This window comes from Mustela lutreola, chromosome 18, assembly GCF_030435805.1.
Source record: "Mustela lutreola isolate mMusLut2 chromosome 18, mMusLut2.pri, whole genome shotgun sequence".
NCBI classification, from domain to species: domain Eukaryota; kingdom Metazoa; phylum Chordata; class Mammalia; order Carnivora; family Mustelidae; genus Mustela; species Mustela lutreola.
In genome coordinates this window covers 35,445,580-35,462,680 of record NC_081307.1, presented here as the reverse complement: position 1 = coordinate 35,462,680, position 17,101 = coordinate 35,445,580, and the positions used below count along the sequence as shown (strand labels likewise).

Genomic DNA, 17,101 nt, shown 5'->3' with positions numbered 1-17,101 from the left:
GATCAGAATTTAGTTGTGTGACCAAGAAACATGGCCAGCATGTGACAGAGTTGGGACTGGAAGCCATAGTTGAAGGTTCTGGTGGTTCTACTACCTTCCCTCTGGCAGCTGATGATTTTCACTGTGACTATGTAGAAGTTAGAATATAAGCCATTTGCCATTCTACTGCATTCACAAACCTTTTACATTGTGTTTACCAAAAACAGATCATAATTCCACTGTGACATTCACATCTGGGAATCCTGCAGTAGGTAACGAGGTGTAATTCTTAGGGACAGTACTAAATGGAAGGCATAGCCTTTAAGGTCTTACATGGTACAAACTGTTTGCTTGTTTACTTTTGAACTAATGAGCTATGTAATAAGTTCCCACAGGCATTTCGTCCCCAGTACGTACTGAATTCACTTTGAAAGTGGTCCTAATCCAAAACAATAATTTCACCAATTCCTATAAAGTCCCGAGCTATGTTTTGTATGTGTTAGGCCTGTGTCTTCACTTTTTTCACAGTAAAATAATTACCTCAGATTATTAAGAGTTCTCTTCTCTAGAAAAATTAACTAGCCTGACATCATATGTGTGAAAAATGTTCAGTTATTTCTTCTAGAAAATATATGTATATTTGAACAGAGGAATGCAAAAAACCAGATAACTGTATAACACATGGTAATAACTGGGATCTCAACAGTAGCATTTTAATATTCATTTAATTTAATTTGTGAATTAAAAATGCCTTGTCACCCTAGTTACAAGATTTATAACCATTTTGCTATGTTTAGAGATGGCCTTTATTGGATCTTTCATGACCTCTGACATAAAATTTATTTATGATGTTTGTTAAATAGCTAGTGAGACTAACTTTGGTATTAATTGCAGCAACAGTTCAAGAGAGTCCAGGGGTGACAAAGAATCAATGTTTAGACCCTCCCCCTAAGCAACTGAGCTCCCACATACACTGAATACATGAGAACGGTTTCATTGTTTCATGCATTAGCATCTTCAGTAACTCTAAGTTTCCTATCGCAGTCAATTTCCCCCTTCATCCCATGATTATAATTTCCTCCCAGATCTACTGAATCATCCAGATGGAAGGCTGTGTCTCATTCCACATTTCACATCACTTTTTGAAGTAATCAAGAGCTTATGCACATGATCATAGATTTCAAAAATCCTTTTGATTTTCAAAAGCAAAATTGGGGGGTTATTATCCAGAAAGTTCTCATTTTAAATGACTGCCATCTCTGACTATGTTTTCCTCTCAGGCTTTGGGATTTCAAATCCATAATATCCATATTTTGATATATAAATTGTAAATCTCAGCTAGGAAATTCACCGTGAGTGTTACGCAGTGGCAATGATCTACCAGACCAGTGGTTCTCGATCTGTGGTCCCAGGATTGGCAGCTACAGTAAACTTGGGAAAGTGTTTGAAATGCAGATTCTTGGGCCCCACACTAGACTTACTGAATCAGAAACTGAGATCAGAAGTAGAGGGAGGGACAGAAATCTACGTTTCAACACACCTAAAACAGGTGCTATTCAAGCAAACCCGAGCTGGAAAACTTCTCTATTAGACTAGGGTACTACCACAACTTGTATAACTTAAGACGATACAGAAACCCCAAAGGCAACAAAGCAGCATGTCTAATGCAAAGTGCAGCTAATAATCATTCTTCTAAGTTATTTATTTCCAACACTTTCAGCCAAAGCCATCACCTCACCTCTCACAAAGGTTGTTGGTTTACTATTTAATAACTTTTGCGGGAACTCAGTAAAACTCAACAGTAAGATTATCTTTAAACCAGATGTTATAATAGCACCCAATTCACATTTACAATCTGATTAAACAGGGTAGATGAACACCCCCTTTGTGGTCCTGCTGCATCCAAAGAGCATCAAAAAACCATCCTTGGTTATGGGTTGCAGAAATCTGGAGGACGACATCTTGGTTCCTTACAACAAATTGTGAGCGTCTGCCACCCTCCTTGCGAATTCACTGAACACTGCCTTACCAAAAATTTACAAACACCACAAACACTCTTCAAAATTATTTTTTGGTCGGGGGCGGGGTGTGGAGGCAGCTTAACTCTTTTACTGACACAGATAGGTCTGATTTTTTGCTACTCTTCTCTAGTGTGTCATTTCTATTAAGCTCTTAAACAGGAGTCCATTCCTTAACAGAGCAAATGTAGCACAGAGTTGAAATGTAAGGGTTTTTTTTTTTTTCCTTCCTCTTTGTGGCCTACATTTTCTCCTTAGAAAATAGTGAATTTCCTCAGGAAAGTAATTTTACCAAGGGAAATATAAAATGCATTTTTTTACACGGCTCCAAAAGAGGTATTCAATTTTTGTCTGGCAAATCCTCAGCTGAATTTCACATAAAAGGAAACGAAGGAAATTGGAAATCCTTGCCAGAGGCTAGTTACCAGCAGAGAGTTCAAAGATTTCAGTGGCCTGATACGTAATAACATCTCCTTTCTTTTCTTCCTTTTTTTTTTCTTTTTTCATTTTTCAAAATGGGGAACAACATTATTCCTTCCCAGCCCTGCACTCTAGCTCTGTTTGGTTTCCTCCTCCTCAGTATCTCAGGGTGAGCCCAGGCTTTTCTCTCCTCAGCTACCTCACTGGGCTTCAGCCCTTCTCCCTTCTAGACTCTTCTAGCTATCGACCTTCTTTTGAAATAAAAGTCATTTCTGTTTTGGCCAAACATATATTCATTTTCGTGGTTTCTGATGGTGAGCCAGTGCCGTTTCTGGGCAGCATCATTCAATGACCTTTTCCTTAAGCTGATGGTCTTTCATGCTCCTTCTCACCCCACAAACCACTAGACATTGCCATGAAGCTAAGAATCAACTGAAAACAGCTTTGGAAGAACCTCAACTTAGAAAAAAGACTGATCTGGGGCGCCTGGGTGGCTCAGTCAGTTAAGCGGCTATCTTCGGCTCAGCTCATGATCTCACGTCCTAGGATGGAGTCCCACATTGGGCTCCCTACTCAGCGGGGTGTCTGCTTCTCCCTCTGCTTGTTGCACCCACTACTTGTACACTCTCTCTGTCAAATAAATAAATAAAATCTTTAAAAAAGAAAAAAAAGACTAATCTGAGTGTCACAAAGTAAAAACATATAGGGAAGAGAGATATTGATACTTTTATATACAAAAGTAAAAATTTTAATATTGTAGTGAGGGAGAGGGCTGAGGTCCAATAGATACCTCCAAAAGACTTATCCTTGTCACCCTAGAAATAGGACATATTTTCCAAAAACAAACAAAATTCCCTTAGTCAAAATGTATAAGCAGAACACTTTTGATACGAACATGATTCAGGTATTTTTCAGATTTAGTTCTTTTTTTCATTCACCTTATTATGGTTTCTTAAGCAGCATGCATTTTTAATAATGAATTTAAAAGAAATATGAAAATTTTTTGTTTCAAATAAGATGACCCTAAGAATACAATTACAAAAAAAAATTACATAGACTTCTATGTGGTCAAGATCAAATGATCTCAAGAACTGTAATTTGCAGTAGATGATTAAACACTGTCACAGAAATTGAAAAGGAATCTTCCTTGAGACTTGACAAAATGGAACATAAATAGCTAAACAGAATATATAAAATGCAACCAAAATAAAATTACACATGTACCAAAGCTAACCCAAAATCTTGGCTGGAGAAATAAACTGCTTCACTTAATCAATGTATGCTAACCAAACGTATGTAAGTCAATTTTTTTTTTTTGTAATATTAGTGTTATATTAATTGTACTGAATGGAAATCATCTAAATTAGGGGTGGGACTCTCCACCCTCTGGGACAAAACTGATTTAAAACAATCTAGTCCAGGGGCGCCTGGGTGGCTCAGTGGATTAAGCCGCTGCCTTCGGCTCAGGTCATGATCTCAGTGTCCTGGGATCGAGCCCCGCATCGGGCTCTTTGCTCAGCGGGAGCCTGCTTCCTCCTCTCTCTCTGCCTGACTCTCCACCTACTTGTGATCTTTCTCTCTGTCAAATAAATTAATAAAATCTTTAAAAAAAAAAAAAAAAAAAACAATCTAGTCCAAAAATAAAATAAATAAATAAAAGAAAATAAAACAAGTCAGTCCATTCTATAGCAAGATCAGGTGCAGTTCATGCTTTCCTATCCATTCTCATTTTTTTCCCTCATACCCACATATAAGAAATTTACAAGGAAAATTATATATACCTACATTAAGTAATGGGCATTTCAGTGTTCTTCAGTGCTGTCCTTAATTATTGTCTACTCCAAAGCCTAAATGATGGCTTCATAGTATTTCTAAAACATAGATGATAAGACCCTTCATTGAAGGCTTCTCTTTCTTGTACAATAAAACATGAAAATAACCAAAAAGGTAATAGTTTAAGTTAATGTCTGGCTTACATTCCTTATTAAAGTGGTATGTAATTTTTTGTCCCTCCAGGATCACAAACAGCCTTGTAAACTTATCTTAGATGATATAAGAACCACCCATGGCAGAATTGCATTCTCAGCTTGTGGGAGATGAGATTCCATTGAATGATGGAATATAGATAAAAAATAATTTTGGGGGTGTTATTTATCCAGGGAAAAACAAAGCAGATATTTCACTCTCTAGATGAAAGGACATGCTGTCTTCTCTGAGACAGACAAAATAAACCATACATCTTAATTTAGCACTATGTTTAAGAAGTCCCTAAAATAACAAACGTTGAGGTCACATGACCTCAAAAATGAGAAAAATGCTAGCTTCCACCATCATATATGAATGCACCAAACAATAATATCTCCAAACATTTTGCCAATTTTTGTTAAAAGGGACACAGCAAGTTAATGAGCTCACGAAGAATTTATAGAAAGTTTGATGAGCTTCCCATACTACATGTAAATATAATATGCAAATCTTAATTATACCCCATCATGTATTATTTTCTATTTTCTAAAGAGAAATGATGAACATATTTAAAAAGTTTCATAAATGCAGACACTAACAGTATAGCTATATTGAAATACGACTTTTTTGCAGCTGAAAATTGTCTAAGATTAGCAATGTGGTATGGTTCAACCTAATATATCTACAATATAGTTAAGTAAGCCACAACTTACCCAATACATTTAAAGATGAATGTCTTTGAATACGTAAGGCTGAAGCAAAGAGGTTATGTCAAAAACAGAAGGAGAGGGCACCTGGGTGACTCAGTGGGTTAAGCCTCTGCCTTCTGCTCAGGTCATGATCTCAGGGTCCTGGGATCAAGCCCCACATTGGGCTCTCTGCTCGGTGGGGAGCCTGCTTCCCCCCTCTCTGTCTGCCTGTCTCTATGCCTACTTGTGATCTCTCTCTGTCAAATAAAGGAATAAAATCTTTAAAAAACAAAACAAAACAGGAGGAGATGCGCTAAGAATCTGATACAGATGGAATGGACTGGTAGCGAAATCGATTTTTCTTATTAAGCAGAGGATATTAGATTTAAATACAGACTCTGTATTTTTAATATTTCTAAAAATTATGCAGTGTGTGGTGGGAGAGAGGCAGGTAGAATCCAGCTGCCTGAAGAGACCTCAACACCAGTAGGTAATAACGGTGTTGCTTTTGCACCACTGCAGAGTCTGATAGAGCCTCAAGCACTAGAGCACAGGCCAGATACCATGATGATGACAGATCTGAGAGTGTGTACAAACTCTCCTCTCCAGCTTGCCCGAAACAATGAGTAAAACCTATTTAATAATCACGTAAAAATGGCAGCACCCCTAGATATACAGATGACACAACCACACATCATCATGAGAGAGCCATCTATCTCATTTATGAGCAACTCCCAAGTCTTTTATGTTGTAGAGATCAAGGCCAGAAGGAAGTGTTCACCACCTCTTGGATGATTAAATTCACATATTTATAAATATATAAAAAAACAGTCTTGGGGCGCCTGGATGGCTCAGTGGGTTAAGCCGCTGCCTTCGGCTCAGGTCATGATCTCAGGGTCCTGGGATTGAGTCCCGCATCGGGCTCTCTGCTCAGCAGGGAGCCTGCTTCCCTCTCTCTCTCTCTGCCTGCCTCTCTGACTACTTGTGATTTCTCTCTGTCAAATAAATAAATAAAATCTTAAAAAAAAAAAAAATCAGTCTTTTTTCAAGATTATACTTTTTGGCCTGACTATATATACCTGGCATATAAAGCACGACAAAATTCTACATGTTCAGGAGGGACCCACTCTCAATTTTGCCCAACAAGGATATCACATGTTTATCCCAAAGCATAAATTAGAGGTTAGTATGCCAAAATACTCGTACACTAGAACTGCAGGGAGGAAGAGATGATCCTTCAAATACTGCGAGAAACCCTCCGCACATACCGTTGATTAGAGCTTTCACACTATGCCTGGATCACAACCACACTCTCGGGCAACCGTTCAAGGTCGCATACTGGTAAAAATATAAAAACCAAAAGCATAAAAGATGGCAAAGGAATTGTTAATCATTGACAGGCTAGCTTTTAAATTTATGAACCTGAAAATGAACTAACTGGATAGAGCTTTATAAAGACCTTATCTTACTAAATTGTCCTCTATGATTTTAAACTGGTATTTCTTCAGCAATTTTGTTTTCCTCGACCAACACTTACCAATGAACATGGAGGGCCTAGGGTCAGCAAGTTCATACACCACTATGCTATATTATTTTCTTTATTCGCATCTTATAAAATGTTCTGAGACTAACCTCCCAGGTTTCAGGAACCATCTGCTGAACTTGAGGGTTCAATGTATTTCACTTAATTGCTGGAACTGTAATGCAATATCTATGTAGGCTCTTTAATAATAAAATTGAATATCTATTCATTTTCATGAAGGCTGCTAGCAAACTGTATTTTAGCTCAAAGAATCAAAGACTTCTTTTAATTCAAATCTAAGGACACAAAATGGAGTCGTGGCAGCATTTTTCCAAGCTAGGTTTAGATCTGTTCTTGTTTAGAAAAGGACTGAAATGCAGTGAGATCTGTTCTTGTTTGGAAAAGGATTCCTCCTTCCTTTAGACTGAATAGTTGACATCATCTTTTTCTTCTTCCTCCTCTTCCGCATCTTTCTTCCCTCTCTATACTTTCTTTCCCTCTTCTCCTAGTCTCCCTCACCTTCACCAGAACCACTAAGACCACTACCATCACCACCACCATCATCATCCTCACCATCATCACCTTGTATGAATGGGGCTATATTCAGAGCCCCCTGCAGGTTGGGATCAAGAGCAAAAGCTAAAATCCATTCCCTTAAGGGATCTGTACTTTGCAAAATAAATGATAAGAGAAGCCCTTCATTAAATGCTAAACAAACTTTAAGAAAATAATTGTTCCAACAATTCAAAAAAGTAGTTAACCCTTTAGCATCCTTTAATTTTTGAAACTGTGTGCCTCAAGGAAGTTTGCTCAGTTATGTTTTAATCAGTCACCATGTGTTATGGAACACAGGAAAGGAGATATGGAGAGAGATCTAAATTTAGCAGACTCTTACAATGTGGCGAGTATGATGAGAGGCCTATCCACCAAGTCATTTTCATCAAAAACTCACATTAAAACCACCAAACCCAAAGATAATGGTAGAGGAAATTAATTCCCCCCAAAATATGGGTTTTCCCATACTTCTCAAAAAACCCACTCCCCAAAAACCAGGACTGACTAATACAGATTAAATTACAGAGAAAGTGAGATTCAGTCGGAAGAAAGAGTCAGGGCTGTAGCAAATCATCTGATCTGGGAAACGGAGAGTTAGCTGGCCAATCAGTATGAGAGCTGACTACAAAACCTGCTGGCTTTTCTGCATGTCTGAGGTTTATAGAGAGAATCTGAGTGTATTATTTCTAAATTCTAGATCTTACAATTTAATTACAATTTTCTATTGTGGATGGTTGACTAAAGAAATTTAAAATGTTTCGAATTTCGAGTTATTCTCTAAGTAGTATTCACAGTCAAGTTTTATCACAAAAAGATGAGATTTTTTAAAAATTTGATGAAATTTTTAAAAATTTGATGAAAATCTATACTTTGGAATCTCTGAAGTATAAGTAAACCATTAAATGAATGTGGGTTTGGTTAGGTGTGGGCTCTACTGAAGAGCATCAGAACATCTCCAAGCTGGGGCACCTGGGTGGCTCAGAGGGTGAAGCCTCTGCCTTCAGCTCAGGTCATGGTCTCAGGGTCCTGGGATCCAGCCCCACATCGAGCTCTCTACTCAGCAGGGAGCCTGCTTCCCCCTCTCTCTGCCTGCCTCTCTGCCTACTTGTGCTCTCTCTCTGTCAAATGAATGAATAAAATCTTAAAAAAAAAAAAAAGAAAGAAAATATTGGGGCACCTGGGTGGCTCAGTTGGTTGAGCATCTGCCTTCAGTTCAGGTCATGATCCCAGCATCCTGGGATCGAGTCCCACGTGGGCTCCTTGCTCAGCAGGGAGCCTGCCTCTCCCTCTACCTCTGCCTGCTATTCCTTCTGCCTGTGCTCGCTCTCACTCTCTCTCTCATTCTGACAAATAGATAAATAAAATCTTTAAAAATAAATAAATAAATAAATAAATAAATAAATGAAAATACATAGTAATGTAGGAAATGTGGAGAGGCATCTCAAAAACTGAAAAAAAAAAAAAAAGAGGCTCTGTTTTGAGGAAAGGGATTTGGCCATGTATTATTTCTTTATTTGATCTATTTAGTAGAGCTTCTTCTCATCAAATAACCATAAAGGAATATAAGCAATTATAAAGAAAATGTTATATTATTTGAAAAATATCTAATTCATCATTCAAAGAACCTTTCTAATGGAAGAAGTAAACTGCATTAAAAGAAAGAGAAAGCATTTGCCAAAACACTGAAATTTCTATTATTAGAGTGGAAAATGATAATTAGCAAAATTTTTCAACTGACTCACTTCTACTTGAGAATAAATAAAAAGCATGCATGCTCCACAATAGGAGAAAATGTGTGTGTTATGTTTCTAGCATCATTCTCAGAGAAAGACTCTATCAAATTGCTCTCTTTTGTAGAGGTAGGTATAATGAAAAATTATTTCTCATATGATAGAAATTTAGGTCGAAAAACATTAATTGACTTAAACTATGTGCCAAAATGTCTTTCTTTTGGAAATTATTCTGTTGTGCACAGCAGTAATGTTCCGACATGTTGATTTACCTTAACACTTGAGGAACACACATCATTAAAAGCTAAGAGTCATCTCTTCCCTTTTCCCTCTGACCTCAGATTTGCTCATATTGTAATTTAATTCCCCACTGCACTCTACAACACATCCTAGTTAGCTCCTGACTTTTACCTAGAACTAAAAAGTTAAATTCCCCACTCACAATTTGAAAGAAACTAGTCAGTTATCTTGTGTTTTTTCTGTTTTTCTCCCCTTTTATTTTCACAGAGCAAAGGAAATTTCTTTCAGATTAAGACTCTCCAAGACAATGGTCACAACTTGAATAGAGAACACATGGGAAAACATGAATTATTTTCATAACGTCAGCTAATCCACAGCTGTGCCACCTGTTAGTGTGGATGATATCCAAAAGGATTTTGAAAACAAGCCAGGCAGTCTGTCTTCGATGTATGAAAAAGGAAACTGTCAAACAGTTTGCATGGCGGGGAGGGGTTTACGCTCAAAGGAAAATGGAGGCCAAAATTGACAAACTAGCAGTTATCTTCCATATTCTATGAATCACACATGAGCCGTTTGCCTTCTGGACTAATTAAGGAATAAGTAATTTCTAGAACCATTTTGAAGTTATCACTCTAAGTACATTCTGTATCAGTATCTCAATCCACTACAATGGACTTCTCACTTAGTCTCCTTAAATGTTTAAGATTAAGTTTCAATTCAGGGAAAAATGAAGTCACTATATCAAGCAAGCACTTTCATTTTTAAAGGTTACTATACTCATTCTAATGATACTGTAAAACAAAACCTAAAACAAAACCTATTGTGTATCCTTTATCTTACCAAGATGGTGGAACATGTGTTATGAGTATTTTGGAACTCTGAGACAGATAGCACCACAGTTATAAAAAAACATAATTAAGCAACTGATCCAAAAAAAAAAAAAAAAAAGATAGGAAGATGACAAAATTCTAAAAATATTGTATCTAAACTGCAGAAGTCATAATAATCAAAGTAATGTAGAAGTTAAGGGAATATCTACTGAGTCTTATGAAAAATCTTAATGTTTCCCACTGGCAAGTGTCTTCGGGCTACATTTGATAACCATGTGATGATAATTTCTTAGACTCCAGTATTAACTGCTAGTAAAAGCAGAGCTGCCAAATCACAGGACAGATTTCTCCTACACACTTTATGAAATCTGAATCTCTGTGTTTCCTTTAGCTTTGTTATTCAAATATTGAGAAAGCAACTAACAACGGTTGTTGGGATGAAGTCCTAGCTGCCTTCCCTTCCCTTGTTCATGAGTCTGCAAGTAGCCAACATCCAAGATGGATATGGAGGCTAATTAATTCTTCTGTTTAAATGACTCCTTAAGGGTTTTTGATGTTGTGGTTGTTATTTTCCTAGCCACTGTTCGATTGATTTCAATGGTATACCATTAAAGATTCAAATTCTATTAATAAAGCAAACACTTTGATGCATCTGGTTCTTTGACTTCTTTGCAATGGTTCTCAAAATATTTTACTACTAGTACTTGCTAACTGGTAGGTAGTGGTTTTAGGTTGAACTAATCATTCAATTATAAAAAACGACTGGTGAGGAAAAAACTCAGAATTACCTAGGATAAAGAGTAGTGTCAGGTTGAGATTTAAGTATATAGTAAGTATACATTTAGTTCAGCAGCTGCACAGCAGGTCAAAGTTGGGGAAAATTTCTTAACATTAAGCCTCTTTACATAAGACTTCTAAAAGGATCTGGACATTTGTTTCATTTAGAGCTCTTTTGATTGTCAAGAACAGAGATTCACTCAGATTAGCTGAGGCATGGGAAGTTCCATCACTATAATGGTATTTGGAGGAATCGAGAGACCCTCGGGGCACATCAAGAAGCATCTTTTCTCAGTTCTCAAGGGGGAGTCCTACTGAGCCAGCCCATCTTTTTGGAATAAAGACTCACAGGTGATAGATTGCTGGCGGGAGCATGTAGGGATTGGATACCCTTGGCAAAGCTGTCCACATTTGGCCAAAAAAAGCCACAGTTGGTGACAATGAACACAGCCATAAATTACAGAGCACAGCTGATTAGTGCAGTAGAAGTGTGTGGTTGAAACAGAGCCACTTAAATCAAGCTGTGGTAGGCCGATTGTTGTCGACATGGAGTACAGTGCAGGGTGTGGCCTCAATCTGACTGGCTGTCCTCATTACTACTTTGTGACTTCGGTCAAGTTAATTAATCTATCTGATTTTTAGTTTCCTCAATATTAGAAGCATTTAAGGTCATTGTGAGAAGTCAGTGAGTTAATTTATGGGAAGTCCTTAGGCCACTATCTCGCGTGGAAATCACTGGGCAATTTAAGTTGTCCAATATCCTCTTTTGTCAGAAAGCCAAAGCTACCTCTCTTTTCACTTATTACAGTGGTGTCTTTTCTTTAGGGATGATGTCTGTCTGAAAAAGAGTTAGGCTGAAAAGTCATCTTTCAAGGCAAAACTAACAGGAATCAAAAAAATTTTGAAGAAGAACTTCAGTCAGCCCATAAATACGATACACACGCTTCTGTGTGTCAACTTCTTCATGGTGATGCATGTAGAAATGTATAATATAAAAGGAAAAGTACATAATTATGAGCAGGCATATCAAACATAATTGCACAGTATTAATTATGAGATAAACATTAAGATTGAAAGAGAGAAAAAAATAAACCTGTGTACTGTCTGTTCATCCACATATTCTAGTTGGTTGTAACAAGCTAAGGATATGCTGACATGACACATGCAGGTTGGGTTAAGGACGAATGAATGACGGCCATTAAACGGCAGTTACGCGATCAGTGTTCAGATGATGAAACAATGCCTGGTCACATGAGCTTCAACTTCTACTTCCTCTAGTGACGTAGTCCTCGAGGGTCACCAAGCATTGATTTCTCTTGAGGAGAGGGTAAACCAGGCATCAGTGTTGGAAGGGAGTCAGTGGTTGCCTCTGTGCATAGCTCAAGAAGCTGACACACAGGGCACCTGGGTGGCTCAGTGGGTTAAGCCTCTGCCTTCAGCTCAGGTCATGATCTGGGTCCTGGCATCGAGCCCCGCATCGGGCTCTCTGCTCAACAGGGAGCCTGCTTCCCCCTCTCTCTCTGCCTGCCTCTCTGCCTACTTGTGATCTCTCTCTGTGTGTCAAATAAGTAAGTAAAATCTTTAAAAAAAATAAAAGAATAAAATCTCTTTAAAAAAAAAAAAAAGCTGACACACAGATTCATACACTGTTGCTAATTACAGGAGAAAAACATGATAACATTTTAGTCATTATCTTTTCAGTCCATGAAACATTTCTGGTATATTACATGTTATTTTGAGTCTTTGTTTCCTATGATTTAAATGTTCAGAAATGAAGTCAATCAGTTTTTGGCTATTTGAAATAGTTCAGCTAACTTATGAAGATTCCAGCTTGCTAGTTCTTCCTGTTTACTATTTCCTTTCTATCTCTGTACAATTTTGTCACTTCTTCTAATCATTAATTCAGCAGCTCTGACCCCCTCCTAATTCAGTAACTCATTCACTGAGGTTGTCTATAAAGCAGTGGTCACCCACCTGCCTAGCAACCTGAACACACATTCACTAGTTCAGTAATGGTCAGACTTACTTAAATCATTTACATATTTTCCCAAAGGACTGGGCAAAATGTATGGGCATAGTTGCATGCCTACAAGTCATAAGTGTATACATTTTAAATCTTTGTAAAAATCTCTTCATGTACTTTGCCCAATCCCGCTGCAGTAACTGAAACCCTTGTTGACATGACTGGATGACCATGTACTTCAATTTTTGACAACAGGGATGCTTGGTCTATTATGGCTGAACTTCAGGGCCAAGGTTCAAAACAGCTTCTTTCCTTTTCCCCCTTTTTTTCCTCCAGTATCAGCATACTGTTGCTTTGGTAGGACTAAGATCAAATGACTGGCTTTTACTTAGAGGGCATGTTTTACAAAAAACCCCACACATTTCTTAAAACACTAGCTTCCCATTCAGCACAGTGAGATACTCACCTTTTGGGACAGTAGCAGAAATGGATGTAGTAACAGATTAATGACCCCATCTCAGTTTCACACCAAGCCATGGAGCAGAGTGACTGGTGAGGTCACCCACACTTTTAAATTATCCTCTCTCCCAGGATGAACATATATAGTTAGATTAGGGTAAATATTAGGACTGCTTTCAATTGCCTTTTACAGATCAAATAGGGAAGGAAGATCTCGTTATGAAGAAAACTGTATTTCTTATGGGAGATTTTTTAAGTTTTTAGGTAACAACTACGTATTTTTTCAGATATGTTTAAGAAACCACAGGCTTCCATTTTATATTGTAGTTGAATTTGGAAGCCAACATAGATAAATATGTGAATTCAAGTCTTTCTAATTTGTAACAGAGAAAAGTAGATTTAAATTGTAAGAAGGGACAGGAAAGCATTTTTCAGATGGAAGAGAATTCTGGTATATGTGAATTATTACTTAAGAAAATCCTATGCAATTAAGAGAAACAGGATGAAAGTTAATGCAAAGTGCTGTTGTCCTTTAAAGCAGACGAATCATTAAACCGGTCCACCTAAACTCTTAAAAAATCTCTTATGATTAACCTGCTTGTCAAGTAGCTTTCCAACTTAGATCCTCTAAATTGCATTGTTTCCTCTAACCCTGCACATACACAGAGAGCATTTATGTGCAAATATAACTTTCTAAAAACAAGCTTATATAGAAAAGGTTTCACTGGCAGAGTTGAAAGGAATAGACCAGGAATGGCGAGAGTTAAATCTTCTCAATTAATTTTTTAAAAAAGCTTAATCATAGATAACTTTACTTACATATCTTTATGTAGTTTATGTACTTACAACTTTCCATTTATAAAAAATTGTTTTCTACCACTGTTTATGATTTAATATAATTTAAATATGAACACCTTAATGATTTAAAAAAAAAAAACCCTTAAAAAACAAAAATCCCACTGCAACAGGAAGTTCTCTCATCACATCATTGCTGCTTCCACCCCCATGAAGGTAAGATTTTCAGTGTTACCTGAGAAAAACATCATAACTAATTACATCATTCTTCTCGGTTCCTGCCTCTACCAGGCTTGCTCAGACATTTCAACCTGTTACCACAATCCACGATTTATATCAAAATTTTATTTAGTGCAATGAATATCACTTCTCTATGTGAAAATTACCAGTTTATCTTTCCTTGGCCAAGAAGCAATCTCCTTATGTGCTATAAAAAATATGAAAATAAGATATTTTGTTCCTAAAGTGAAATAGTCAATAGAGATGCCTTTCAAGGATGAAAATTACCATGAAAATTTGCCATTTCAAATCATTGGTGAATACTTAAGCTATTTGTTCACACAATAAAGATAATGGAGGATTTTTTATTGAAAAAATAGATCACATAATCTCTATGTAGCTTATTGTGTTTCTTTACAGAGTATCATTAATAAGTGTGCTAGTGACTAAAATTTGGGCATTACCTTATCTATTAACGTTCTCTATTGCTTTTATAAGACACTTAAATATTTAATGTCAATAGTCTTTGATTATATAGATGTGTTGACTATGTGTGTGTGCATGTGTATGTGTGTTGAGAGTCTCAGCAAAGCTCAAAATCATGAAAACTGCACTAGCTTTCGAATTACCTATTTTTTCATGTAAAACACTTTTTTAAAATCATGAATTTTCATACATTCAAAATCAAATTTAACAGCTAAATCTTTCGAGTACTACTCTTCAATCTTACCTATGCCTCTCTTTCCAGCCTAAGAACACAAGAGCGTTTTGTATACCATTACATAAGCCTGAGAACAAGCATGAGAGAAAATGCTGGGGATTCTGAGAGAGACCTATGGTTCCCTCCAGAGCTACCACTTGTCACACACACACAGACACACACACACACACACACACTTCTTGAGTGTCCAAATCATTTGAAATTGTCAATATTTGGCCATTTCTAACCTATAAAAATGATCATTTCACTTTAATTTATACAGCCAGATATACCTCCAAAGGCTTAAAAATGAATCAGAAAACATCCTTCACATTTATTACTCAGAAGTTGATTATGGTCAACTCCATAGAAAGGAAAACCTTAACATCACTATGCACTCTGAAAATTTATGAACCTTTGCTCCATCTATATTAAAACTAAATCGTGTCCCCGCAAAGAAAAAAAAAAAGATTTTTTTTACGACGAGGCACCAACTAAAACAGAATAAATATACGCTTGGTCTTTGTTCTATCAGATGTCCATTCAAAGCTATCGATAATGGTTACATCATCAAATTTTTAGCAACAACAAGCTCCAAATACTGCGTCTGTGGCTCACGCCAGGAGTCCCCTGACCCAGCTCGACAAGCATGAAAACATGAAATAAAGGAACGTTAACAAAGACTGGTCTAAGAAACAGTTCACAATACCGCAAAGCTCTTATCACCAAACTCGACTATGCATCCCGATACTTAGATCTGAAAGATTTGCAAATAATGACAACATTCAAGACAGACATTACTATAACTGAGGAATAGACTAAAAGGGGGAAAAAATGCCTACCAAGAGAGAAACATTCATTAGCCTTACTGGCAAGTGTCTAAAGCAAACAAGGAAACTGCAAAATAATTACTTGGTTACAAACAAAACCCTTTTAGCACAGTACCTTTTTGTGTCTGTCCCTCTTCCATATTCTCTTCCATGGCTACTTTTCTTCAGTAGAATCTGGTACACGGAATTAATCAAAAGCTCAATTAGACGTTGGAAAAACTGGTGATTTTTTTTCCCTGGGCAGCTCCCACAGCAGTGGCTTGGGCAAGTCCTCGGAGCTTAGCTAAGTCTCCCTCGCGCCTCTTGTTTGCTTGGAGACAGGCTGTCAAGTGTAATTTCATTCAAATTACTCTTCCGTGAAGATTATCAATTTTTCTTCTCAAAGCTGCCCATTGTGTACCACTGTAAGCAGGTATTCAAGCAAATAGCCCGAGAATTTTGGGGGGAAATTTGGTCTGAATCCCAGTAGCTGAGACTCTGTGATTCACAAACTTTGCTTTGCATTTAAAATGGGGAAAAGAAATTGAGGTTTGTATGGAAATCTGGGCTTTAAATTGGAAAGAGGCTGAGCTGTGAACAGATGGAGGGGTGTCCTCCTAACATGAAGCAGACCACCAACCCATGATTCCCCCTCTTTGCCACCAGAGTGGGAAAGCCCGGATTCCTGCCGGTTCTTTATGCCGCAGCCCAGCTTCTCACCAGTCAGACACCTTGCGAAAAAGCGTTTTCCTTTGCTCTCTGAGTCTCTAGCTAATCTGATCCAGAAGTGACAAGAAAGGATGCAATTAAACCACCTCAGAGTCTGTCTGTACGAGGTTATTATTAACAGAGGTTTTGCAAGCTCACACATTTCAGATTGAAAAAGATAGAGAAGTATGGTTTTCAAAAGAATGAATATAAACCCTTAAGCCTGAAAGACATATTTTAAGTCATTATTTTACTTCTGTGCCTGACGATTCTTAAAGGAAAGGGAGGAAAACACTGAAATTTTTTAAAAGGTATCTATTGATGTCTTGGTAATTCATTGTTACTTTAGTCCACTAAAACTGCTGATTTTAAATAGGAAACTGATTTTAAATGGGAATTGTTTCAAGGGTCATTACTGGGAAATGAGTAGGATAACAGAAGAAGAACAAATTCTAGATAAGGAACAACAGGGATAAGCAATTTATAATGGAAAGCTGCAGTCTGATTTGGAATGCAAATCACAACCCTGCAGTCTGGCAATAAATTAGCATTTGTACTTCAGCCCACTGAGTGACAGTACTTCACAAAAGGTATAGTGAGAAAATAAACAGTTTCTCTTTCAAGGGGGCATAAGCCCTTACTGGAGCATAAAGTATAAAGAAAGGAAGAATCCCTGTTTCTGTCTCCATGTCCAAATAAGCAAGCCCATAGAAACACACACCC

General features: G+C 37.3%; 1 protein-coding gene across 1 annotated transcript in view; it reads right to left on the bottom strand.

Annotated features, from left to right (window-relative positions):
• GPM6A (glycoprotein M6A) overlaps positions 1–16,431 on the bottom strand; it is a 152,612-nt gene extending 136,181 nt beyond the window's left edge. Inside the window, exon 1 of the mRNA XM_059155794.1 lies at positions 15,807–16,431. Coding sequence (XP_059011777.1) covers positions 15,807–15,843 — 37 coding nt within the window. The 5' untranslated portion in view covers positions 15,844–16,431. The remainder of the gene's footprint in view (positions 1–15,806) is intronic.
• Between the last annotated feature and the right edge of the window lie 670 nt (positions 16,432–17,101).